This window comes from Panthera onca, chromosome A3 (assembly GCF_046562875.1).
Source record: "Panthera onca isolate mPanOnc1 chromosome A3, mPanOnc1 haplotype 2, whole genome shotgun sequence".
In the NCBI taxonomy this organism is placed as follows: domain Eukaryota; kingdom Metazoa; phylum Chordata; class Mammalia; order Carnivora; family Felidae; genus Panthera; species Panthera onca.
The window spans coordinates 23928640-23955453 of record NC_138341.1 but is presented as its reverse complement, the minus strand read 5'-3'; the positions used below and the strand labels follow the sequence as shown (position 1 = coordinate 23955453).

The following is a 26814-nucleotide window of genomic DNA, read 5'->3' as shown; positions in this document are numbered from 1 at the left end:
TACCTTTCAACTGCCATGAAAGACATTTTAAGAAATGTTAACAACTTCATTAATTTTAAGGCCTCAAACTTGGGCAGAGAAATTTGACTGGAAAATTGCCGCCTGAAGGGATAGTTCTTCAGACAGTGAGAAGTAACCAAGTCTCAGCAAGTCATTGTGGGCGTTTGAGTGGCGGAGTCCCATGCCTGCGTTCTGGGGATGAGGCGGGAGGGGATATTCTGGAGGGGGGCCGCACAAAGGGCCAACAAGAGGGGCCAGCAACAACCTATCCACAGGCATCATGACAGACAGCAGCAGGCCGGCCCTCTCAGGCAGGCTGTCCGGTCCTGAATTGAATGTGGCTTTCTTTTTACCAGTGTTTTATGAGAAGAGACGAGGTGGAGAGAGGCTAACAAGATTTACTCACCCCCAGCCTGTAATTATCTGCTTGAGGAAAAAGTTTGACCTACCTTTTTGAAGTCTTCCCATATTTCTTCTAATTTACATTGGGCCTTTTATGTCGTGTAAAATATATTTTCTTCAGTGGCATTTGGTATCTGATTCCAGCTCTTTCTCGCTTCTTGTCTTGAAGGACTGCAGCCCACTTGTGTCATCATTGACAAGCAGAGAACTACGCATTCCTCCCCTAAGGCTTGGAAGGGGGGAGGCATCTAAAGAAATACCTTTTTTTCCCATTTTATCATCACCTCTTATGCCTTAAGATTATTTATAGGCTTGGCTAGAGGACTGGGCTCTTGTTATCCACCCAGATAAAAATCTGTTCCAACTGGTAGCTCCAGGTGCTAAGAGACAGAGGGCACTGGGAGCTATCATCATGTTGAGTTCTAGAGCCACAGAAGCAGATGGTGTCCTGCCCACTTTAGCTCATGTTTGCCCACGCTGGGTGTGGGAAGAATCAGATCAACATGTAAAATGTAATATAATCAAAGGTTCTGCCCCAGATGAAGAGGAGAAAGAGAATTCCTGTTTATTGAAGAACAAAAATGTTGATACTTTGCAGAACTCTTTCACACCCTTTTTCTCACTTAAGCTTGTTATGAAATTATTTTATATCCCATGTAAATTGAGGGCCAAAGAAGTTTATTAACATGGTCCCATTATGGAGCAGAACAGCAGTTAGAAAAGCTTGAACCCAGATTGTCTGACTCCAAGTTGAGTGCTCTTTCTACTACACCACAAAGTGAATTCACAGATGAAGTCTTCCCTCCACGGAGAAGGCTCTTACTTCCTGGTGTTGGGACTGAATGACTAGTCTGTTACCCAAGAGCTAGGCAGCTATAAAACCAAGACTTGATGTCCCCAAATTGAGACTATTCCAGGCAAGCCAGCTAGTTCATCTCTTCCCAAACAAGGGCACCTTGGGCAGTCTTGTGTGCCCTACCATAGACTGTGGTCTCTCTTAAGGGTTGAATTGTGTTCCCCCACAAGAAATATTGAAGTCCTAACCCCTAGTGCCTGTGAATTTGGCCGTATTTGGAAATAGGGTTTTTGCAGAGATCATCAACTTGGGTCCATACTGCATTAGAGTAGGCCTTAATCTAATATAACCAGTGTCCTTTTGAGAAAACAGAGACGCAGACACAGACACACAGGATGGACACCATGTAATGAGGGAGGCAGAGATTACAGTGATGTATCTATAAGCCAAGGAATGCCAAGGATTGGCACCAACCACCAAAACCCGAGAAAAAGGCATGGAACAGATTTTCCCTTAGAGCTGTCAGAGAGAGAATAGCCCTGCCAATGCCTTGATTTTGGACTCCTGGTCTCCAGAACTGTGAAAGAATCAATTACTGTTATTTTAAGCCCCCCAGTTTTCTGTACTTTGTTATGACAGCCCTAATAAGGTCATACAGTTCTTTGTCCCTCCACTCCTCCAATGTCTAGAACATTGACTCCTGGAAGAGAAAGATTCCCCTTAATGCCCAACATCAGGCTACAACAAAGCCATTGTTAGACTTTAAATAAAAGTTCTATTAAAACTTTTTATGCTTTCAAGTCCATTGGGACCCATCCAATTTGAGGTCTGGTGCTATTGGAAAGAAAGAAAAATTCGACTTTTTAATTACTTTCCCTACTGCCACTACAGGGGCCACTACTGTGGTCCTGTTAATGTATCAATTTCTTTGATTGAAAAGACTGGGTAAATTAAACATATCTCTCTCGAAAAAAAAAATCAACCTACCACAGAATTGAAAATGGAAAACAAAAAAGCCCACAAATGCCTTATGGGATTTGCTTCATAGTTCAGGCAGGAAGTCAGTTTGATCACATTTCTGAAATTACATATTTAATGTGGCTGGACGTGATCATCTATTCCACCCTCAAGTGCCTGGTGTCAGTGAAAAGCAGTTCCCAGTTCCCTTGTGGACCTCTGTCAGGGCTGAAAGCTTTGTTCCCCGTTCCTCTGCCCTGACAGGCCAGGACTTCTTGTGTTCTCTTTCGACCCTGCTCCATTGAACTGGGAAGTCAAGTTCATTCCTAGTCCATGCTCTTGTATTTTAATCTGTAACATGGTAAGTACAAGCCCTGTGAATGCATTCACCAAAAAAGACTGAGTCCCAAGGGATACAGCAATACTGCTGGTTATATAAAACCAAGAGCAGGGTATATCTCTCACCCTGAGGACTGTTGGCCTGCTAGAGGCCAATGAACCCTATCCATGGAAATTAAATAACAAGCAGATGGCTTAGGTGTTTCAAGAAAAGACTTGTCTAAAATAACCCACTTGATCATATACCCTACCTTTAAAATGAAGATACATAGATCTGCTCAATAAATACCAACAATTTATCTCTATGTTAGTGGCAGATTGGGTAAAGAGAAGCAGAAAAGAAACAAGGCAGATTAAAAGATAAAAGACTGATTGACCAACTGACACAGAGGCAAGAAAAACAAGTTAAAAAAGAGCCATTTAAAGCAATTGTCACAGACATGGGGAAAGGTATTGACAAAAGGGAAAGAAAGAAACAGATGAGGGAAGAGAGATAGAGATGCACAGAGAGAAATACAGACAGATTAACGTGGAAAGGATCACTCAGCCTGTCTGGTCTCCTGTCAATGTGTTCTTTCTCCTGCTAGCATGGTCTTAGCAGTCCTACCTGGGCAGGTGGTTCCCTAATACACAGTCCAGTCGTGGCCTCCCCACTGAGCATTGTTTCTGTATCCCTACCTGCCTGAATCACTTCCCCCTTACTGTGTCTCTGATGCCACAGGGTATGAGAGAGTGGGTATAAACACTCTTGGAATACCAACTGTATGTTTGGTTCTGCTCTAGGCATAGCAGTGATAAAGACATATAGGGCACACTCCCTTCCCTCAAGAACTCTCAAGGAAGAGGCAAGCATGCCTGCACTATGACAAGTGCAGAAACAGAGACATGCTCAAAGTTCCTGAAATGTAGGGAGAGACGTCCAGTTCTGTGGAGGACTTAAGAAGTTAGATGTCCTGGAGATGGAGATAGCTCGGTTGAGCCTTGGACCCTGAGACCAATGAGAAGGGCATTCCTGGTGCAAAGGCATGTTCAGGAACAGGTCAAGCTCAATACCAGAGGATATGGAGGACCTTGGAGGAAGCAGCAGCAGTGTGCCTGGAGAAAGTTACTTCCAGATGTACTCAGGATTTAGACATGATCCTACATGTGAAGCATAGGTTGGAAAAGGAATGGCAGGATGGGAGTCTGGGACAGATTCTGGCTATAAGTTGAGCATGACTTGGTTGTCCATTCAGGAGCGTCCAGCTTGGGTAATTGAGTATTTGGACATTGTGTTAACTGAAACAGGGAGGAGGATAAACAGTTGGCAAGGAGAAATGGTGACCAAGACCTTAAGAGAGGGGAAGGTGGAGAGAGCTATGCTGAGCAAGTTATATTTGAATGTCTTCAGGGACATCCAGGTGAAGACAACAGGTAGAGAGTTGTAAATCTAGGTCTTGGCTTTGGGGAGAGGTGAGATAGAGAGTCATTAGCATAGAGGTTGTGGTTGAGGCTGGTAATTGGAGGATGAAGATCCCGGATGTTGGATTTAAGAAGTAAACAGAGGGGCACCTGGGTGGCTCAGTCGGTTATGCGTCCAACTTCAGCTGAGGTCATGATCTCGTGGTTCGTGAGTCCAAGCCCCATGTTGGGCTCTGTGCTGACAGCTCAGAGCCTGGAGCCTACTTCAGATTCTGGGTCTCCCTCTCTCTCTGCCCCTCCCCTGCTTGCACTCTGTCTGTCTCTCTCTCTGTCTCTGTCTCTGTCTCTCTCTCTCTCTGTCTCTCTCTCTCAAAAATAAATAATAAAAAAATAAAAAAAAAAAGAAGTAAGCAGAAGAAGAGAAGCTTGACACACAGAAATGGAGAAATAGGAAATGTGGGAGGAGAAATAAGAAATGGTATACTCATAGAAACTAAGGTGGTAAAGAATTTTAGGTACAGAAATAATCAGCAGTGTTGAAGCCACCTAGAGATAAAGTGGAAAAAGGACTGTAAGAGCCTTTTCTCACCTTGATAAATACTCCTTATGTTTTATATTCTTCCTTTCCCCTGTTTCCTACTTTCTCATTCCATTGTGTCCCCAACTACTTTGTTGTTTTCCTTCCCTTGAACCTTTCTCCTTAGAGCCTACCTGTTCCAGCTTGTAAGGCCCAGCTTAGTCCCTGCTTCCACTGCATTGTTTTCACTGAGTACCCAGACTACACTGATGTCTCTTTCTCCTTGGAATTTTTGTATGGAAAAATTGATGGAACTTTTTGATAACATTGGGTTGGTATAATCCTTCTTCTTGAAATCTGAGAAGATTCTTATACAGGGAATGGTTATTTCTTGAACATCCCAAATTCTCCATGAAACTCCATTGGATGATGACCATCATCACAAAACCTGGGGCTTCCCTCATGCTTCTTATCAATCAGGTAACTTTCCTAGGTTATAGTTCATCCCTTCTATGTCCCAAGTAAACCAAGTCAGCTGATAAAGCAATCATGGATGAATCTAATTTGATGAATCTAATTTACCCACTGGAAGACAAAAAACGTGATAAAAATCACTTTTATCTGTTATCTAGGTATGTATGTATGAATGTATGTATATATGTATGTATGTATCTATCCAATCATATATTTACTCATCCAGCAAGTGTCTACAATTTGCCAAGCTCTGTGACCCTGCCCCTCATAGAGATTTTGCCCTAGTTCGCTTTTATCATAGGTCCAAGATAGTCCCAAATATCCATCTGAAAGGTCTTTCTTAAGTACTTGTATGATTGTTTTGTATATGTGTGCAGACCCCTGGGTCTGATGATCTATCAAACCCAATAGGAAGGTTTGCATGGGAAATAATACTTTTCAGTTTTAGCAAAGACTTAGTATGTCTGTTAGATAAAGAGAGCTTCTTTTTGGAAACCATCCAGTAAGGATTACCACCCAGTAGCTGGTGACCACATTAACCCCAAATTAGAACAGCCCACGAGGTTGTAGACCTCACTCTGTCCCTGTTTTCTCACCAAGGAAAGTTGTATAATGTCCTTATGAAGTACTTTGTATTTCTGATGTCACACTTTTCAGTGCGACATATCTTAAGTTATTTGTGGCCCTGAGTCATCATGATTCTGAGACTGTAAGCTCTTAGAGGTCAAGGAATCTACATTTTGTTCCCTTTTGCATTTCCAGTGATTAATCCACTGTTTTGCAGTCAGTTTAGCTCCTGATAAATATACAGTAGATGAAATAGCAACATTTGCTGAACAATCCAGGGGCAAACCAGGAATTTGGGTCTCTCAGTTCCCAACTCAGCTTTTCAGCCCCTGAGGATCTCTGTAAAGGGTAGGGATGTTCCCACAGCCCTCTTATTCCTAAAGTCATATTAACTGGTTTCAGGAAAGACATGTGTCTAGGGGAGAACAGTTCCTTTGGTTTAGAATTAAAAGCTATGACATTAACTACTTTAGGCAGGCTTATTTTTTCTCTATTCAATCTAAAAAAGCATATTCAGCAGACATGAGTGAGCTGAGGAATTTTTGTTTTGACAGCTTTGGGACATCTGAGATATTGTATACAGAGCATTCCCAACCAGCTCAGAAAGATGTGTGTCCAAAACATATGCAGGAAAATGACTGATCAAGAATGAGAAAAATGAGAGGAAATCCTCTTAAAATGAAATGTTTTGTCAAGAGCAACCTCAGATGCAAACATTTATGCCAGAAGAGACCTCAGATTAACAGGACTTTACCCAGTCCACTTGAGTAGATGCCTAGAATAATTTGGTTTGTTAAAAATTGTGAGCTGTCAGGGCCCATAGTGGTCTAGTCAAATAGCCTCATCTTACAGATGAGTACACTAGGCCCAGAGAGAGGTCAGCAGTCTGCCCAGAGCTAGTGGCAAAGCTGAGATTCAAATCCAGGTCATCTGTTTGGAAGAGCCCACCTTTAACCCTTCCAGTGCAGTAGACGCATGGGCGATGGTTCATATTTTCTCAGTACTTGGGCTGCAAAGCATCTCCTCACACATCACTCCCATCTGTTGCTTTCTCCATCTCATCATTTTAATTCCTTAGGTCTCCACCACTCCAGTGGGTTCATGATGTCACAAGGGTTACATCAGTATAGGGTCAATACCATCCTGGTGTGGATGGACCCTCGGCCAGGCCCAGTCTGGTTACCTCACCATCACGTGGAGAGCTTCTTAAAGACAAGATCTGGGGTCCAGGAACAGTAGGACTAGGTTTGGGAACCGTAGCTCTTCCATTTAGCTCCTTGTTGCCTTTAAATGTCCTGTGTAACATCCAAGCAAGCTGTCTGCCAGCCTCTCTGTCTGTAAGCAAAGCACAGAATGGTGGGGAAGAAACTCAAGTTGGGATCTGAGATGTGAAATTTGCAGCTCAGATTCCTGTGAGTTTTATTACCTTCAGCCAGTAAACTACTCCCTGATTCTGTTTGTCATCTGAAAAATGGGAATGATTCCTAATTGACAGCATTGCTGTAAGTTCTGTGAGGACAGATTTCCAGATGCTGGAGCACAGGTGTTTCACCTTTGGAAGAGGAATGAGGCCATTCCAGTGAGAGGCCAATAGCCTCCATTTGGGTGGCCTGGCTCTACTTTGCTAGAAAGTTTTTCCTTAAAACTCTTAAAGTCCCTAGTTTTTCCCTCTAGAAACTGAAAGGACTTTATATTTAACCATGATACTCTCCATGCTGGGATTTAATCCTATGTAGCCCAGCTTCAGAATTCATAAAACTACACGAGAATAAGCGATACTAGTTCCCCATCTGCCTGGAGTAACATTATTCCTTCATATGTTCTTACAAACTTCCTAGCTTAAACCTATCCCATGTTAAAATCTTTTCATTCATCAAGATGCAGCCCCAAAATTGCCTCCTCCATGAACCTCAGGTCTTCCCAGGCAGAAAATCTCTCTTGTTCTGTGTCCCCATGGCCTTACCATGTCTGCCAACTGTGAGAGTTAGGTGTGAGAAGTCTATCTCGCCACCCTGGAGTGGGAGTCCCTGAAGGGCACAGGGTCTGTTCTAGGACAGCCTTGTATCTGTGTTCTGAGATTGGCATCGGGTGGGGGAGTGGGGGGAGCCCCATGGTAACCTGCAACATCTAGCAAATCTTCACCATTAGAGACCAGAAAAGTGGGGAGGGTCATTTTTTCATGTTCTGAAGTTGAGACCATTGATGACCATCAGTCTCTTCTGGTTATCATGGATGCCATATTGCTCAGAGCTCTTCTCCAACCTTCTGGTTTTAGGGATGATCCTAATTTATGGATGTCATGCTGAGCAGTGTACAAACTATTAAGGTTTTGAACATGCTCTGTGGGATCTGCTTCATTTGGTTAGAGATGATCCTGAAAATCACAAGGAAAGAACTGGACTGGAAAAGTCCAATCTGGGTTCTGGTCTCAGTTCTCTTACTTATCCAGACCCTAGTCTCTGCCACTTTGGCCAAGTCACATGAGCCTTGGTTTTCCCATCTGTAAAATGTGGAGGCTGGGCTTGTTAATTTCAGAATGTCTGGGATCTTAAATTATTTTCAATTTTCTGTTCTGGGATGAGGAGCAGAGTCCCATTTCTTCTATCTGTAACATTGCACTGGCCACAAACAAGAGAAATGAGAATTAAGCTTTCTACACATATCTCCCACCATCCTGGGTATGCTTACACACACACCCTCCTTGAGACTGTCTTTTGAGGCTGTGTTTATATAATTGATTGATTGAAGGAGACTTGGCCCTTCTTCGCTGCAGCTTGATTATAAGTGAGCTAAACAGATGTCTTGAATTGGGTGATTGGTTCCCAGATGCATTCCAGGGAGCGAGTTGGTGGGAAGGAAGTGAATGATTTCAGTTCTGGGGCCCCATGACAAATGAATAGTGGTTGTGGGCGGGGCGGGCAAGGGGCTAGGTTTGCTACTTAGTCTTATGAAGTAAGTGGCCAGATGTTGTTGGCAGCTGGTAGATTAATACCAAAGGTAACTGGTGGGCCAAGTGCCCCTTTAGGAGATAACCCAGCAAGAGGGAGTAGAAGCCCCTAATCATCTAAGCCTGGGCTGGAAGTCAGGACTCTTGGGATTCTGCTGGCCAGCTGTTAGAGCCAAGTTAGAAAGCTTGTCTTGGCCATCTGCCCAAAAAGGGAAATTGGTCTTAAAATGGTAGAGATGGAAGAGACCTGAGGATCATTTTATTCCACCACTTAATTTTTCAGATGAGCACACTGAGGCCTGGAGAGGTTAAATGATTTGCCTGAAGTCACACTGCAGAGCCGGGGCTAGAATGCAGCTCCTCTTATTCAAGGTCTAGTGTGACTTCACTTACAAAAGGGAAGCTAGATCAGTGTGTCAAAAGCAAAGATTGAGTAAGGAGTTTCCACAAAGTTTGACACAGTCAAAGCTTGCTGCCTTCAGTGTTGGACATGGACCCATTTAACTCCCCTCTGCTGTGGCTAACCCCTGGAGACACCTGAAGACCAACAGCAAGGACTGCCAAGTTTAATAATAAACAATGTGCAAGTCACTGCCACGCTGGGCACTTGGTATGTGTATTGCATTTAATCCTCCTCACAATCCCCTGAGGTGGTCCTTGCTTTAATCCCCATTTTACACATGAAAGAATTGAGGTACAGAGAGATTAAATAATTTGCCCCCCAGATATGCAGCGAGTCAAGTGACTGAGCCAAGCTTTCACTTTGAACAGTCTGATCCCATGCAGCAGCTAGTTCCTCAATATTCCTCAGACACCCTAGTGCCCCATGCAGTTTTGATATAAAACAGAGCAAGCTAGGAAGATACCTGTTTTGGTCAGTGTCTCCCTGGGTCCTCTGAGGTCAAGTCAGTGTAGCTCATTTCTCAGCTCCTGGTGGTAAATCTGAGGCACAGGCAACAAAGGCGATAAGATATGCATATATAGTACTTTGTAATTATAAAGCATGTCCACATTCATTACCTTATTTGATCATCATGGCGGGTATTATTATTTTTATCAGCATGATTATTGTGATAAATCTCTCACATTCATACATGAGGAAACCAAGACTCAGGTGGTTAAATGAATTGCCCCAAAGCACATGGCTGATTAGCCCAGAGCTTGGAAATTTCCAAGAATTGTCTAGTGATCTTTCTCTTTCACTCCCACTGTGTTTCCTCCCTTTGTTCTTATCATAGCTTCTAGCCTATGCACAGACCTACTCTCTAGCAGGGAGCTTCCAGCAACCATCAAAAAACAGTTTGTTGGCAGAAGAGTACATCTAGGATGAGAGAAGCCAGAAAGCCTTATTGGAAGTGATTTGAGCCATCAAATCACTGGGAGATTTTTTTTTTTTTTTTGAATCACTGGGAGATATTTGAAACCTAGCCATATGTGTTTTTGCTAGCTTGTCTCAGAAAAAAAAAAAAAAAAAGTCTAGAGTTTTGCGAATTGTCCTAATTGTTTAAAGTATTATTATTATCATTATTATTATTTTGTTATAGCTTAGAATAATAATAATAAATATCACAGGGCTCAGAACCAGATTTTAGTACCAATTTTGCAACCCACTCATTTGCATCCGTAATATCTCTAGACTTCAGTTTCTTCATGTCAGATAGTCCCAAAGGTCCCTCATCACCCAGAAGCTCAATGATCGAGAAGTTCTGGAGAATAACTTGAGAAAAGAAGATGACTCTGCCTTGTGCCTCAGGATTGCTGGCAGCCAAGGGAGCTCCTTTGAGCTGGCTACAATCCTTAAGGACTGCCAGAGTTTTGAGAATGCTGGTCTCTGGAGCTATATATAAATGAACCGCAGCCTCAGACATGAAGCTCTATTATATGACCTCTAAAGGCCACCTGCAAGAGAACTGCTACATGTGCATGATGCTTCATACAATTCTTTGTTGAACCCACAAATCAGGCTTGTTAAGGATACACCGGCATTTGTATATGCCATCCCTGAAGCAATCTAGCCTCAGCTTAAATTGTGCCAGTAAGCTAAGCCTGAGGAAGTAAGAGCTGGTGATTCAGCAACTGATGTTCAGCCTGGAGCTACCCAGAGAGGATGGCATTTGAAAAGGCCTCCACAGGCAGAAGAAATGCCCTCCACGGTGTGTGACCAGCCACATGATCCTGGGGTAGTCTTTTCCCTTGCCTGGGTCTTGGTTTTTATCACCTGTCCAATGGGAGAAGGAGTTGACCTCAAATGTCATTTCAAGTTCTAATAGCCTTTAACTCTGTGAATATCGTCTGAAGGTAGACATGCCAACCTTCACATGGGACAACGTAATACCAAGGAAATGGTCATCTGCCATCAGCTAAAATGGCTCATATAAATATTATTTCTCATGGTAAACAGAAACTATTCAGAAAGGGCATGGCTGTACAAATTCTGAATCAGCTAATGTGCGTTAGGAATTTCTCCATTCCAAGTGCATGCATCGTTTCATTGGATCCTTCTAGCAGTTCTGGGAAGTTAGTCTGACCACCGAGATGACCGATGCTCTGAGAGAGGGAGAGAGTGCCTAATACTGCCCATCTGGCAGGTGGTGTAATTGGAATCAAATCTCAGGTCTTGTGCTCTATCCCTGAGAAACAAACCTGATGATATTAAGGTCACTTAATGAATAAGACATATTCATTCATCATAGATTCATAGGAGAAGATTATAGGGCTGGATTGGACCACAGAGACTACCATTCAACAAGTGAGGAGTGCCAAGCCCAGCCTCAAGGCCATCTGCATCCTGGCAGTCAAATAGGAATCCCAAGACATATCACAATCATGCTGCTATTTTTTAAACTAGCAGCTAACCTGGTAATTTTATTGTTTATTTACTTTTGAGAGAGAGACAGAGACAGAGACAGAGACAGAGAGACAGACAGAGAGGGAGACACAGGATCCAAAGCATGCTCCAGGCTCTGAGCTGTCAGCACAGAGCCCGATGCAGGGCTCAAACTCATGAACTGTGAGATCATGACCTGAGCTGGAGTCAGAAGCTTAACCAACTGAGCCATCCAGGTGCCCCGAAAACCAGATAATTCTCTGTTTTCAGATGCAGATTCCATGGCTGAGTATCCAGTTGGGTGAATTCTCTCATGGGCCCCTGATGACCATAGAAACCTTGCCCATACCACCCTCAGTTCCCTCCACCCACCCCTATCCCTATCCAAGAAACACAGCGGATATCCCAGAACATGTTAAGAAATCTAGATGGGTCACTTTGAGCCCTGGGCCTTACCTGAGGTGTACTCTTAGCTTCCTGAGTCAACACACCCATGGGGGGTTAAGACTTGAATCGTAGAAATGTGTACTCTGACTCAATCCTCACCTAGGCCTTCCAGTTCTGTCTCCATCAAGGGCAGCTCAGATGCTCCAGCTCCTGCCCTGCCTCTAGCTGGGCCCTGCCTGTTTCTCCATGGGTCCAGTTTCTGACCTGCCTCAATGTAGGTCTTGACTCTTATTGGTGTCTGTGGCTCTGAAGGAGGGTGGCTCTGTTGCTGCTTCCTTTTCAATTCATAATTCCCTGTTTGTGAGATACTGCCATCAAGGCCTCAGGGTCCCAGGAAGGAAGCAGGTCAGTGAAAGCCCACAGCCTACTCAATCACTTCATATCCAACTCAGATGTAACTTTATTTCTCTAAGCCCAGTGTCTTTATCTGCTAAATGGGGGTAAGAATCCTGCCTACTTCATAGGATCAAATAAGATAATGATGTAAGGTGCCTGGCATACTGTGTCCAAACCCAGTAAGCTCTCAGTAAATGTAGTCAGTTATGAAAATACTTCCCACAGGCCTTCACAGAGGTCCTCCCCTCAGCTCTTCTTTACAAATGCATACTCAGTGCTGCCAGAGCCAAGAACATTAGTCCAACCCCAAGCTTGATTTCTGACACACTCCTAATAAGAGAAAAACAATTAAAGAAGGGTGAAGTGTCATAGGATGGATAAATATGGTGTTCTTCTCTTTTTTATTACTGCTTTCGCTTTTCATTCTACAATATTTGTTTCTAAACCTCATGGTGGGCTGACACTAAGAGACGTCAGCACGTGGGTTCCTGTGGACCTGCCCAAGGACAGCTGCTCTGAAGGATCCTGGAAACCAGCTAGTCTTGGAAAGAAAGTTTAAAAAACTAGAGGCTGCTGGTACCCTCACTTGAAATTGACTCAAGGTGACTGAGGAAACTAGTAGGAAATCTCTGTGTTTCCAGGGTCAGCATCAAGGAGGCAGAAAAGGCCTTGATTCAAAGGAGCTTTTTAGAGACTTGGGTCAGTCTACAAAGGAGGACTGTTTGAGTTTCTAAGCTTACCCAAAGGGACACCTGAGTGTCCAAAGGACACCATGTCTCCCTATTACCTTTATGTGGTGTTGTAGATGGTGCCTGGAACTTTCACAGAATCTCCTCATGCATCTCAGCCTGGGAGGACCCCCATCTCCACTGATTAGCCAAGGTGGCCTCCTAGGCACAGGCCTTAGCATGGATGTTTGGGTAGGCTCACACACTTCTAAAGGCTAGGTTTCCACCCTCAGACTCAGTGTGCGGTCATTGCCAACTCCTCTACAGCCAAGGGCATTTGAAAAGGGAACTGGGCATCTCTCTGGGCAGGGTTTTCTGATCAGCTTCTGTAACATTTTTCTGAATGGCTGCCTTTTATACTAGAACAGTGCCTTAAAGCTAACTGTTAATGAATTCAGTTTTTGAAATGTGACTCATACTCTGGAAGGTTTCAGAACATAGGTACAAGCTGATAAAAATGTATGAACATACATACGCACATACACACATTCACTCACATTCACACTTACTCAGGAACAGTCAGTCACTGTAAAACCTGAGATTTTCTTCTTAATTCTCTGACGATCTTGAGGTAAACTGAGTCCCCATTGAGTGAGATGCACTTTCAGCCTCGTTTCATGGGGACTCTGCTTCTAGAGACAACAAGCCCTCATTTAGAGGTAGGCAGAGTGAAAGTGACTGAGGGTCTGTAGGTTTGGTTGTGTTGGCCTTATAGAATCACCAACCTTCAGAGACGGAGGGCACTGTAGAAGGTATTTGCTCCATTTGTTTCATTTTTCAAAGGTAGAAAACTAGGCATAGAGAGGTGAGTGAACCTGCTGAGGTCTCTCAGCTGCTCTATGCAGGACCAAACCTGGAACCATCCTCACTGCTCTACCAAGACCTTTCTCTTCACAGCACCTGACACCCCTCTCAGCAGGAGAACTGTTTCCAGAAGATTCCATTACTTTATCTTTTTTTTTTTTTTTTTACAATGGAAGTAACAAGAAAGTGGGTAGCAATGATCAGCAGGTTCTGGAAAGTATGTCTTTTTCTCATTGCTATTTTTCAATGGTTAGATTCTCCTGGGTCCTGATAGGTAAAGTAAGTTTGAGATCTCTAGATTGTTTTGAAATTTTTTAATGTTTATTTATTTATTTTTGAGAAAGAGGGGAGGAGGGACAAGGATAGAGAGGGAGACACAGAATCCAAAGCAGGCTCCAGGCTCTGAGCTGTTAGTACAGAGCCCGATACTGGGCTTGAGCTCACGGACCATGAGATCATGACCTGAGCTGAAGTCCGACGCCTAACTGACTGAGCCACCCAGGTGCCCCGAGATCTCTGGAATGTTTTGAAGGTCATGGTTACTTTGAAAAATAAGCCTGACACAGAGGAAATATAAATCTGTTCCCTTAGGGGCAAGGACAAGCCTTTGCAAATATGAAGAGGTTGCAGACTTTGGGTGTAATAATAGCCAAGATATAACACTTCCCAGGTTTCTCATATATTATTTAATTTACTCTGTTGGTCCTGGATTGTGATTTTGAAACTGTGGAGGCATGACGAAAAATGTCTCAATCTTCATCATTATCCAGCCTTAGGTCACATTCTGGTTCTGCGTTAGGGTGATCCTTTGATCTTTAGGCAAGTAGAGTAAACTTTCTGAGCCTCTGTTTCCTTACCTGTAGAGAGAAGATACCATCTACTTCTCAGTGATTTTCTGTCGATTAGATATAGTGGCATCAGAAAAACAGTAACATAAAAAAAAACCACACACACAGTCTCTGGCAGATGGCTGGGACTCAGTGAATGTTATTTCCCATGCCTTCTCTTGCATGTTGACCTGCCTCTGCCATTGGATTGCTTAAGGCTGAACACTTCACTGAAACCCTTGATCCCTCTGAGTCCTATCTGTAAAATATACTCTACAGTCCCTATCCTACCAGGACTGGGTCAGAAGAGGGTTAAAGAGACACAAGAAGCTTCCTAGGTCTACAACTTTAGAAAAGACCCAAGGAGAATATTCCTTATCCTGGTGTTTTTAGAAATGAGTCTCAGGTGTTATTGCTTGAAAGGCACTGAGGCTAGTGCAGGAGAAAGAAACCTGTCTTGATATTTTATGAGAAATTAAACTGGAATTTTAAAAAGCCCAATTCAATTTCACCCAAAATGAACAGTAATATTAACCTCCTTTCTATTTAAAGCCAAAGAGTGCAGCTTTGACAGCTAAAGGGAGGCTGCCTTGGAGCAAGAATTTCAAAATGAACCTATTTGATAATTGGAGCATGTGCCTAGCTTGTTTCACCAGGCAGGGTTTGGTCCAAACACAGCCAGTTCTCTGACTCTTCAGAGTTAAAAGATCCCAGGATGGATGATGCTTGATACTAGGATTGTATATTCTGTTGTCTGTCTAATATACACCAGGCAGTATTTGATCTTGCATGCCACCCCTCTGTTCCAAATAGAAATAGGACGACTTTAATTGGAGAAGAAAAATCAAGATAGAGGCTGGGCCACAGAAGAGAAAGCTTTGGGAAAGTCACCAATAGTTGTCTATGTGGGATGGGAATGGCCAGTACCTTTCTCTCCCATCTTTTGACTCAGTCATTTGTTAATATAGATGGATCTGTTTGACCCTCTTTAGAAAAGCCAAGATTAGTGGCTACTCTTTTCATTATAAGGATAATTTTTATGCTACAAAATACACAATGTTGGACCAGCTTTCTCCTTGCATTCTGTAATCAAAACTAGGTGGCTGGCAAGTAAGTCTTGAAGATTAAAGCAGCCTACAATTCATGGACACCAATTCATGGACACAGCAGCAGCTCAGCCCCCAGAGGCAAGTAGAAAGTCTTCAAAGCTGATAAATATGTTGGCAGCAGGTGGCATGTCAACTCAAACAAGGTTGTAGTCCTGCCCATTTCAGCTCACCATTATAAAGGTGAATTGTCTGTATTGTGAAAGGTCAAGTAGTATTAACCTTAGGACCAGAAAGATGGCAGCTCCTGGAGAGCAGCTGGTACATAAATCTCTACTGGCTGAGAAGCAGAAAGATACTTAATAGAAATGTAATTGAAGGATTTTTCTTCCCCCACAACCCCCCACCAACCCCCACCTAAACTTAGTTTGGCTAAAGTCAACAGGAATTCTTTTATTCCCACTCTGGCATAGGGCTTAGCTGCCTGTGTGTGTGACTAAGGGACAATCCAGTGACGACCAGCTGCCTGCACTAGAATTGACACCCTTCCCCTCTGCATTCTGAAATTTTTAACACCAGATTCATCTTGGAGGTCAAGGTAGCAGTAGCCACAGAAGCAGCTGTTACGATGCACAATGATAATTGGGAGTTAGCACCCATTAGCACCACTACGAAGATTGATTTATCAAATTCCCTATAACACTTCTGAGAACAAGGACTTAGGAATCTTTAAAAAGCCAAATTAAGAAGGAGCTTTAGAAAACATCTAGTCTAAGTCTCCTTTTGTATTTGAGGAACTTGAGGCCCAGAGAGGTGTAGTGTCTTGTTCAAGGGCACCGGCAAAATTGGTGGCAGAGCTGAAGTTGGAGCCCAGGTCTCACTGGGCATTTGTTTCCCCAGTCACTTGGTCTAAACCCATGTTTTTCAGATGAGGGCACCCAGTGCCACACATGAGAAGAGACTGTCCAAGCCTGGACACCAAGTCCAGTGTTCTGGGTTTTTTATATCATATTCTCCCTTTCTTCACATCCCCATGGCTGAAGGGAGACAATGAAGTCAAAAGTGGATGAATAATTCACACTTTGGCACACATTCCATTTACCCATCAGTGAGCATTGAGAACCTACTGGGTACAAAGTACTTCGGCCACTTTGGGTAATGCATATGGAGTTAGGAAGGGGAAGGAGGTGAGTGTATCTTAGAAGTAGGGCAAACATGGAATGGTTTGGGCACAAGAATCCTTGTAAAAGGTCATAAAATGTCCCACTGTATGGTCTCTTCCTGCCTCCCTTCTCTCTCTCTCTCTCTCTCTCTCTCTCTCTCTCTCTCTCTCTCCTTACCAGTGACCTTCCCCACCCTCTCCCCAAGAGAGAATGAGCCCAGACTAGCTTTCATGGCCTTGGCCCTCTTGTCTGGAGGGAGCCGAAGAGTAGATCTAAGGCTGGAAGACAGGGCTGTGAGTAAAGGCCTGAGCTCCCTTTGGCCTTCTCTTCTCAAATAGAGCAGAACCTGGCGAAGATTTTTCTTGAGCATCTACTGTAGGCACGTTCACAAATACAGAAAGCACATGATCCTCCTGGCTCTTACAGCAAACTCTAGAGATAGATTTATCATCACCAATGTACAGATGAGGAAATTTGAGGCCACAGAGGCTGATTTTCTTGCCTGGAATCAACCCAGCTGCTAAGCAGCAGACTTAGATTCAGACCTATCTGGTTGCAAAGCCAGGCTCCAGCCACTTGGCCTCGGGCCCTTTCATGTCACCAGGTAACCTCACAGGATGCAGAGCTTCTTCCGGTCCCACCTGTTAGCTCTTTTTTCACCTGCCTTCTCTAAAGATGCCTCCTTTAATCTGAGTAACACAAGGAACACCTTTTGTTTCTCTCTTAGTCCCCTTTACAGCAATGTGGAGCCAAGCCAGCTGTGAAACTGACAGCTCCCCACCCCGGAGAGATGAGGGTTGTGGGTGAGATGAAGGCCACCTTCCTGGAGCGGAGGGCGGAGTGGGGGCGGTGCTGGAATGTTTCTTTTGGGAGACAGTTTGCTCCACTGACCTTTGGCTGTCACTGCAGGTCTGGAGTGCAGCTTTGACTTCCCCTGTGAGCTGGAGTACTCCCCACCACTCCACGACCTCCAGAACCAGAGCTGGTCCTGGCGCCGAGTCCCCTCTGAGGAGGCCTCCCAGATGGACCTGTTGGACGGGCCTGAGACAGAGCACTCCAAGGAGATGCCCAGAGGTAAGGGTAGAGGCCACCACAAAGTGTCCCAGATGGGCTAGCACAGGGTTTGTATGTCTATTTCTGTTTGCAGTTTTAAGGCTTCCTGGCTCTGCTCTAACCTGTTTCCTGTGAAACCTGCTTTTAATGTGTGCGCCTTCCGTAGGATGCAAGTCCAATTTCAGGACCAAGCCGACCCTTCACTCTCTCACCAAGTAAAGGAAATAGGATTTTATAGCTCTCATACTGATGTAGGAGAAAGTGCTGATCTGTTTGTCCTTTGGGAATAGAGTTGCCAGGTAAAATACAGGACACCCACTTAAATTTGAGTTTTCTGATGAACAATGGTTTTTTTTTTAGCATAAATACATCTCATGCAATAGTTGGGCCATACTTATACATTAAAATTATTCCAACTTCCAGTTATATTTAAAAATTTCAGGGGTACCTAGTGGTTCAGTCGGTTAAGCATCTGACTCTTGATTTTGGCTCAGGTCATGATCTCACAGTTCATAAGTTCAAGCCCCACATCAGGCTCTGTATTGTCAGTGGGATTCTCTCTCCTCTCTCTGTCCCTCCTGTGCTCTCTCTCTCTCTCTCTCTCTCTCTCTCAAAATAATAAGTAAACTTACAAAAAAGAAAAATTCAAATGTAATTGAGTGTCCTGCATTTTTTTTGCTAAATCTGGCATTTTTAATTTGGAAGGTATTGTATAACTGGGTTAAATGTTAGTTTCAAAGCCATTAATGAATATTCAGGCTGTGTTGTAGCTTTGCAAGGTGTTTCCAGTAGTCCTGAGCGATTAATGAACATCCTCTTCTGAATTATCAGGGGCCAGAGAAGTTAGACTCTGAATAAGTTGTGGGTGTTTGTTAAATATTTGCTGAGTGTTTAGAGATAGATGCGGAGACACTAAGCCCTAGTCCAGCTTTCAGGTCTCAAATCTTAGGTGGCAAATCTTAGAGCTCCACGTTCCTTGGACCCAGAAAACTCTGCTTATTCAGAATTGACAGCCTACGTTTCTGACTTGTAGGGAAAAGTAGCCACTGATGTGGTAATGGACTCACTGAACCATTCGGAGTAGTACTTTCATTTTGCAAAGCCCTTCCATGTACAGTCTCATGGGATTCCAATTTTGTGAGAGAGGCAGGGCAGATGAGAAAGCGAGGGCTCAGAGAGGGGAAGTGACTTGCTAAAGATCACATAGCTTGTACGTGTCGGTCCAGGTCTAGATGTCTCCTGTGATGAGTGCCAAACAAGGACGATTTCTCCCATGTCGTGTTTCTGTCTTTGCAGCAAAAGCTCTAGTGAAAGCCTGCCCTGGGCCCAGGTCCAGGAGGCAGTTATCTCAGGCTCATGCTTCTGTGAATCTAACGGGCTCAATTAAGTTTCTGGGGGAGGTTGGAGGTGGCACAGAAATAAGCCTGATGCCCTCAGGCTTCTATAGCAGCCTCAGACCCTGAACTGTGAGAGAACTTTCCTTTCTTCATACTCTCCCAGGCTGACCTTTTTTTCTGTTTTTATGACTCTTTTGAAATTGCTTGACCTTGATTTATATTTTAAGCTGCTTTCACCTGGATGCTGATGTGTATTGGCAGGGGGAGGGGGGAGTATTGTGTGTAGGTGAGTGGCTCTTAACCCTATAGTGCATCTACAGTGCATCTGACTCCTCTGGAGAACTTATACAAAGTACTGCCTGGTTTCCGCAGCCTGGGATACTGATTCAACAGATCTGAGATGGAACCTGGAAATCTGTATATTTTTAAATTTTAGCATAAAATCTAGCATGTGAAAGTGAAACATGTATGCATGGATTCACAATTACAATGAAATCAACATGTGTGTTCTCAACACCAAGCATAAGAATTTGAACGTTTGTCAGTCCATTTACAACCTCTTCTGTCACCCACCTAGATCCAAAATCTTTCCTTTCCCTCAGAGGGAACCACTGTCCTATTTTGTGTCCATCGTTCATTTGCTTTTCCTTATGACCTTACCACTTATGTATATAGCCCCAAACAGCATGTCGATTAGGTTTGTAACCTGTTATACAAATGAAATAATATTGTTGTTTTGTGGCTTGTCAATGTAGATGCATGTAGCTGTGGTTCATTTGGTTTTAAATCACTGCATGAAAATACCACAGTTGATTTCTTCCACCATCCTTAGACATTTGGGTCATTTCTGTGGTTTGGCTGTTACCAACAGCACTACTGTAAGCATTTTGTACATGCCTCTTGGTGCATATACATGTCCAAGAATTTCCCTGGAGCAGAGAGTAGGAGTAGAATTGCTGGGTCATGGGTTGCAGCTTCCATTTCAATAGAGAGTGCCGAGCTATTTTCCAAAGTGCTCGTACCAAGTTATACCCCATTTTGAGGTGTTAGCATTCCTCCCCAGGACTTTACATCCTCACCAGTACCTGATATTGTCAGACTTTGTCATTTTCGTCCATCTGGTGGATGCAATACAGTATTTCAGTGGAGTCTCAGTTTTCACAGGACTCTCTCCCTCTTTTTTCCTTTGTGTTTTTTTAAAAAAATATTTTTAGACACTTCTCAAGTGATTCTGAGACATAACTAGGTTTGTTATACTCTTGACGTGGACCTGCTTTCATGCATCCATAGGGGTGGCTCCAGAGCCTAATTCCCAACAGTCCTGGTAGTACATGTACTTTTGGTCATTGTATGTTTTTTGTTTGATGGCTATTGAATTGTGAGTGCAGTTCAGTGAAATCAGGAGATAGGGACAAGTAGCAATTGTACACAGACTTTGTGGAGTCAGACTTTATCAACTTGAAAGTTGGTGTTTTTTAAATTTTTAAATGAATTTTAGAAGAGTGCCAATAGATTACGCATTGCCACCCTGTGACCTGTTTCTTCTCCTTTATCTGCTTTCTTGTGATCTCTGGCATCTTCATGTTACCCTGAGTTATAGGAGAAAAATGAAAGGAAGAAGAGGAGAGAAGAAAGAAATAAGTGTTCCTGAGTGTGGAAATATATCCGTGCCTTTATGTTTTTATAAAGGACCAGTACATGCACTGACTACAAACTTTTTCCAATTAGTTAGAACAGTAAGGATTGGAATATTCATGTTTTAGTGAGTATTGCCAACTTCCATTTGTCTGAAAAACATTCTTACTAACATGAAGGACAATGATGTGAATAGCCATGGCAAAAGCCATTGTAGATATATCAGTCCGCTTGATCAAGTTCCTTAGTGAACAAACACATCCAAGCATAACTTGAGGGAATCTCAGCACTGTCAGAAACTGGTATTTCTTTTTCCTGGGGTCTAATGGAAGGATCTGTATAGTCACACAGCCTTGATCAATCTTAGAAACAAGGGACTAGCCTCTAGCCTTTGTAGGCACACATCTGGAATGTCACTGAGAGGTGTTCAGAACTTCCAGTAATGGGCCACTCATTGCTTTTTGATTCAACTAATTATATCACTCCCTGGTCACTGAAGTAAGGTTGCTACTCATGAAGCAAGCTGACGTGTCTTAATGTCTTTTGACTGTCATGGAAAGAGGTGAAGGTGAAGGAGAGAAAATGGTGTGCCCAATTTGCACAGCACCAAAGCAAGGACCTATATCCCAATCCTAAATGCCATCTCTTTAGAATCTCCCTTTCTCTGATGATCCCCTCTTGGCAGAAGGGATTCTGGTTGTGGAGATAAGAAGGAGGAATGGGGTGCACTTTAGGGTAGTACAGTCAATAGAGATTTTTAAAAACTCAACATTTATTGGTTGGATGGTATTTAGACTCTATTGCAATATTTCTTGTCAGAGGATATAGAAAGACCAGAAAAAGGCAGTGAGATAATACCAATCATAGATAATGAACTGTAAGAGTATAAATTCTGAATGATTTTAATTTATAGCCACTGTAGCTGAGAATAATAAGGAAGATACAATTCAGAGCAGCAAGATAATAAAAAGTGATGGTCTTGATTGAACACAATATTATAAATTAATAAGATCTTGAGGAATCATCAGGTTGAGGCGTTCTATGACTTTTTAAGAAGTGCCAGGAGCATGTTTGACATCTACTACTTCTGGTGTTTTAGAATGTAGTCACATTTTTCTTCTCCAGCAAGACAAGATCTTAGTCTCCAGCATGGGCCCTAGCTTTAAAGTAGAAAACAGGTTAGCAGCTTCTCCCCAGAACCTCTCCATAACCCCTCAGTCATGTGTATACCCAAGAAGAATGGGACTAGACTCAGCTGAGAGGAGCGGACATCCTTCCTGTATCAACTCAACTCTCTTCCACAAAACTGATTCTCAAGTCTCTGTTTGGGTTTGGCTTTTGTCTTTCTCTGACTTACTTTGCTTAGCATACTCTCTAGCCATATGATTTCACCCATATATGTGGAATTTAAGAAAAAACACAAACATGCAAAGGAAAATAAGAGAGAGAGAGAGAGAGAGAGAGAGAGAGAGAGAGACTAAGAAACAGACTTTTAACTATAGAGAATAAACTGGTGGTTACCAGAGGGGAGGTGGGCAGAGGGATGGGCGAAATAGGTGATGGGGATTAAGGAGGGCACTTGTCTGAAGGAGTATCCAGTGATATATAGAATTGTTGAATCACTGTACCATACACCTGAAACTAATGTAACACTGTATGTTAACTACATTGGAATTAAAAAAAAAACAAAACATGCCTTGAGTTCAGAAGGCTAATAAGTATTGTCATTGTCCTAGAATTCTGGAATGGCTAATACTGCTGCCACAGATGACAAGGGGACTGCAATGCCAGAGTGGGGTCGTTCTGCTCCAGTTGTACCCTTGTGCATTAGTTTCTTATAGCTGCTGTAACAAATAAACACAAACTAGGTAGCTTAAAACAACATAAATTTATTTTATCCCAGTTCCAGAAGCCAATAGTCCAAAATCAAGATGTTATCAGAGTTGGTACCTTCTGAAGGCTCTGCAGGAGAATGTATTCCATGCCTGTTGCGTACCCTCTGGTGGCTGCTGGTAATCTCTGTGCTCCTTTGCTTGTAGATGCATCAGTCCAGTCTTTGTCTCCGTGTTCACATGGCATTCCTCTCATGTCTCAGATATGCCTCTTATAGGCACATATATCACTGGATTTGGGGCCCATCTTAAATGCAGCATGATCTCATCTCCAGATACTTAATTTCCTTTTCAAAGACCTTGTTTCTGAATAAGATCACTTTCCTAAGTACCAGGGATTAGGACTTGGACATATCTTTTGGGGACCATGGTTCAACTTACTACACATTGATTTTTCTCCCCTTGTGTGTGTACTGGCATGTGGATCATGTGTGCCTCTCCCTGCACTTGGGGGCTCTTAGACCCTTTAGGAAGTTAGGTTAGGTGATTTCAGAGGAGCCCAGATTAATACCAGCATTTTTTCTCCTTCCTTTAATTCCTTCCCCCCAAGGTTTGCAGAGTTCTTAAAAGAGTGTCTGAACACTTTTCAGATTGAACCCATCCCGGGAGTAGCTGGAACCTGAAAACTGGGCCACATTTTGAGCTGCAGGCACAACCTTGATGGGCAGTTTCTCTCAGTTTCTCTCTGCACCCACTGTCCCTGGGGGCTGCAGCTAGTGGACTGAGCTGGCTCTAAGTCTCATGCTCTGACCTTAACCCTTTTGCAGTGTTGACAGGAAAATGGAGGGATGAAAGTCTGCCTAGCATTTCCTCCTTCATCCAGTAAAACTTGTCATTAGCCACCCATTTCTGCTCTTGGGCTTTACTGGCTGACTAAGTGGGACCTCATAAATTAGCCTCTTCCATCATCGATACGTGCATGTGAGTGTGTTTACAGCTCTTTCTGGAGAGCCAGTTCCATGGGTGAGAACAGGATGGAGATGGCAAGACAGGCTGTCAGTGAGGCAGAATTGAGAGGAGCTCTAGGGCTGGAGTGTCATTGAGAGCACACCCTGGCGGCACCCCTCTTGCCCCACCCCTCACTGTCACAGAGGTGAAATGTGCTAGTGCCTGCTTAAAGTCAAGTGCTTCCTGCCCACAGGGTTTAGTGATCACCTTTCAGGTAACCTGGCTCATGGGAGAGTCAATAATTGCTCACCTTACTTTGTGTAAGCAGCCTTTAGCAAAGACCTCTGGTTTTAGGGTGTAGAAGCTGGGAGAGTGGTCAGTAGAGATAGGCAAACTGGAATAGAAGAAAAATACAATTACAATGACAGATACCACACACACACACACACACACACACACACACACACACACACACACATTCCAGGACAGAACAATGTTTTTGTGTGTGTGTTTTTGTTTTTCTTTTCACTTGTTTCAGACCGGATGATCCCAACTGGGACTGTCTATGCAAAGTGTTCCTGGGCTCCTGCCCCCAGGAGCTCTCTTCCTATGCTTCTTACTCTGTCTACTATGAAGTTTCTGTTTTAAGGCAACAGTCTCTGAACTTTATTTATTATATGCCTCATCAGTAAAATATTTCTGAGCATGTACCCTTTCATGTAAATACTTATCAATTATATGTTATCAAATATATTATACAATTATATGTATATGTGTAATACTATTGGTAAAGTTTATTTTCTGTCTTCTTTAGATAAAAATAAACATAATCATGGGTATACTTCGGAGACACTTTGGAGTTAGGACATCTGCTGTCCCATTCTATAAATGGGATCAGACTTCTAGGTTCCTTAAAGCATGTCACCTAGCCCCAGGGTCACTTAGGTCTCTGACAGATTCTTTAAGAAGCTGCCTCAGCAGGTTTCTCCCTGAGCACTCACCTCCCAGCTTCTAGGCTACACTGGCCAGACACTCCTCCACCAAGAAGGCCTCTTAGACAGGTCTAGCTCTTGTGGTCTCTCCAACTCATAAATTTCAAAAACCATTTAATCTCTTTTCTCAGACTCTACCTGGTTTAGAGAGGAAAGAAATCGCTTCTGGGCAGAGTGCCACTAATAATACAAACTTAACCCTTAAGAATCAAAAGATACCTTTCTCTATAGACTACCTGACAGACCTAAGGAACAGGGTCGCAACCAAGTATTTCCTACTGGCTTATCTAAAAGACTATCTTGGTGGTGTTGTTTATGATGGTGAGAGAAATCATTTAAATGCTCAAACAATAGGGAATTTGTTACATAAAACATAGTATACCTAAATATTCTGCTGCCAAAACAGATCAAACAATATGTGTGGTATAAGTTGTTTTATAAAAGAGAAAACGAGGTATATACATAAGGAAAAAGTCTTTATCTGCCAACTTGGTGGTAGAAGTTATTTCTAGATGACTGAATTATCAGTGATTTATATTTTCTTCTGTGTGCTTTGGTAGTTTTCAAACTTGAGTCAGTGAACATGCATTGCTTTTATAATAAAATAAAATATGTTATATATATTTTTTAATACAAGGGATCAAAAATTCTCATTTGAGGCTATTATTTTAGATTTTTGTTGGTGGGGGCGAGAAGCATGTTAACTGTTTTCTGCCACAACAACAACCAAAAAAAAGCCGGCGCTATTGGCAATGGTGGGACGCACAGGTGGGTGGACAAGCAAGTTGCTTTTCTGCCTGCCAGGGTAGGGTACATTAACATTGGCCCACAAATCAAGAGCATTCCCACCCCACCCTCATTCTGCTTGACTTGTCCTTGAAGGGTGGGAAAGGGTAACTGTGGGAACCAAATGTGCATCAGGTTCAAGAATGTACCCAGGTACCATTTACAGCATGTAAGCAGCAGGGGCATGCTCTATTTCAATTGAATTTTTTCCTCTTCAGACATTTCAGAAGGGTTCTTAGTGGCCATGCCTTTCATTTGAGCCAACTTCTCATAAGAGTAAGGTCGCTGGAGGGATTTGTAGCCTCTTATCCCTGCCCCTCCTCTGGAACTCACCATGAGAGGCCATGTTAGTTCTCTGGTGCTGCTTGCAGAAATGTGTCCCTCATCTCCTGAGCAATGAGGTCACTGGGCTTTAAGTCCTGACCCTTGAGCAAACCCCTCAACAAGCTGTGACTTGTGATTCTTTCATTTTAATGAGATTTTGGTGCCAACCTGGCAGCAGTTGAGCTCCAGTGAGGGACTTGCCTTAATGAGCCAGAATACTTGCAGAGTGTCTGTGAAGTATTTCCTGCCTCTCCATGAGGACGAGCCTTTCCCAGGGTATTGCCTCTGCCTCTAAAGGAATCCTTCACTGGGAGGGGATGGATCATGGTTGTCTGGTGATGATTATGCCCTTCTTTACCTGAGCTTAACAACCTTGCCCACAGGGCATGTGACGTAAGGAAAGAAGGACTGGCATTGGAGGGAGAAGGGGTCTGGGCTCTCATCCCAACTCTGCCATAATGGATGTCCCTTTATCTGTAATGGCCCTTGGGTTCCTAATCTGTAAGGTAAAGGTCTTGGACTAGATTGTCACTAAGGCTATTTCTTGTTCTGATAAGGGAGCATTCCTCTAGACACTTGTGTGACACCATGGAAGGAAGAAAGAGGAGCTCCTATGCCCATTAGCATAGATGAATTTGTCAGGTTAGCCCCTGAGGCTGGTGATCCTGAGAGTGTCCACAGCATGGGACTGTGGGCTGGTATGACAGATACAATTATGACCACCCAAAGAAGCCCTAATTCCCAGAACCTGGGAATATGTTAGCTTACAGGGCAAAAGTGACTTCGCAGATGAGATTGTTCTCGATTATACGCATGGGCCCAATGGAATCACTGGGGTCCTAATATACAGAAAAGGGAAGCAGGAGAGCTAGAGTCAGAGCAGATGTGATGATGGAAGCAAAGGTCAGAGAGAGACAGAGATGTGAAGATCATCATGTGCTAATAGGCATCAATTTTTCAATTTTATTTTTTGAATCATGTATTTCTTCATTTCTTAAACCAACAATTGGTAAGCCCCTACTGAAGGCAGAGCACTGCAGGTTAATGTCTAAGTCAAGGGGATGTCTAACATCAAGGAGGGCACAATTCCATGTAAAGTGGTAGCACAGCAGCTGCTGGCATTGAAGATGGAGGAAGAGGCCAGGAGAGAAGGAAGGCAAGCGGCTTCTAGAAGCTGGAGAAGGCAAGACAGTGCCTCCTCCCTTGAATCTCATCTGAAAGGAATCAGATCACCAACCCATGTTAGACTTATGACCTCCAGAACTGTAGGATAATACATTTGTATTATTTTAAGGTGCTAAGTTTCTGGTAATTTGTTATAGCAGCGGG

At 43.3% G+C, this 26814-nt stretch overlaps 1 protein-coding gene across 1 annotated transcript in view; it reads left to right on the top strand.

The window, feature by feature from the left end:
* ALK (ALK receptor tyrosine kinase) overlaps window positions 1-26814 on the top strand; it is a 671065-nt gene that overhangs the window by 192648 nt on the left and 451603 nt on the right. Inside the window, exon 3 of the mRNA XM_060651819.3 lies at window positions 17488-17652. Within this exon, the coding sequence (XP_060507802.1) occupies window positions 17488-17652 (165 nt within the window). The remainder of the gene's footprint in view (window positions 1-17487; window positions 17653-26814) is intronic.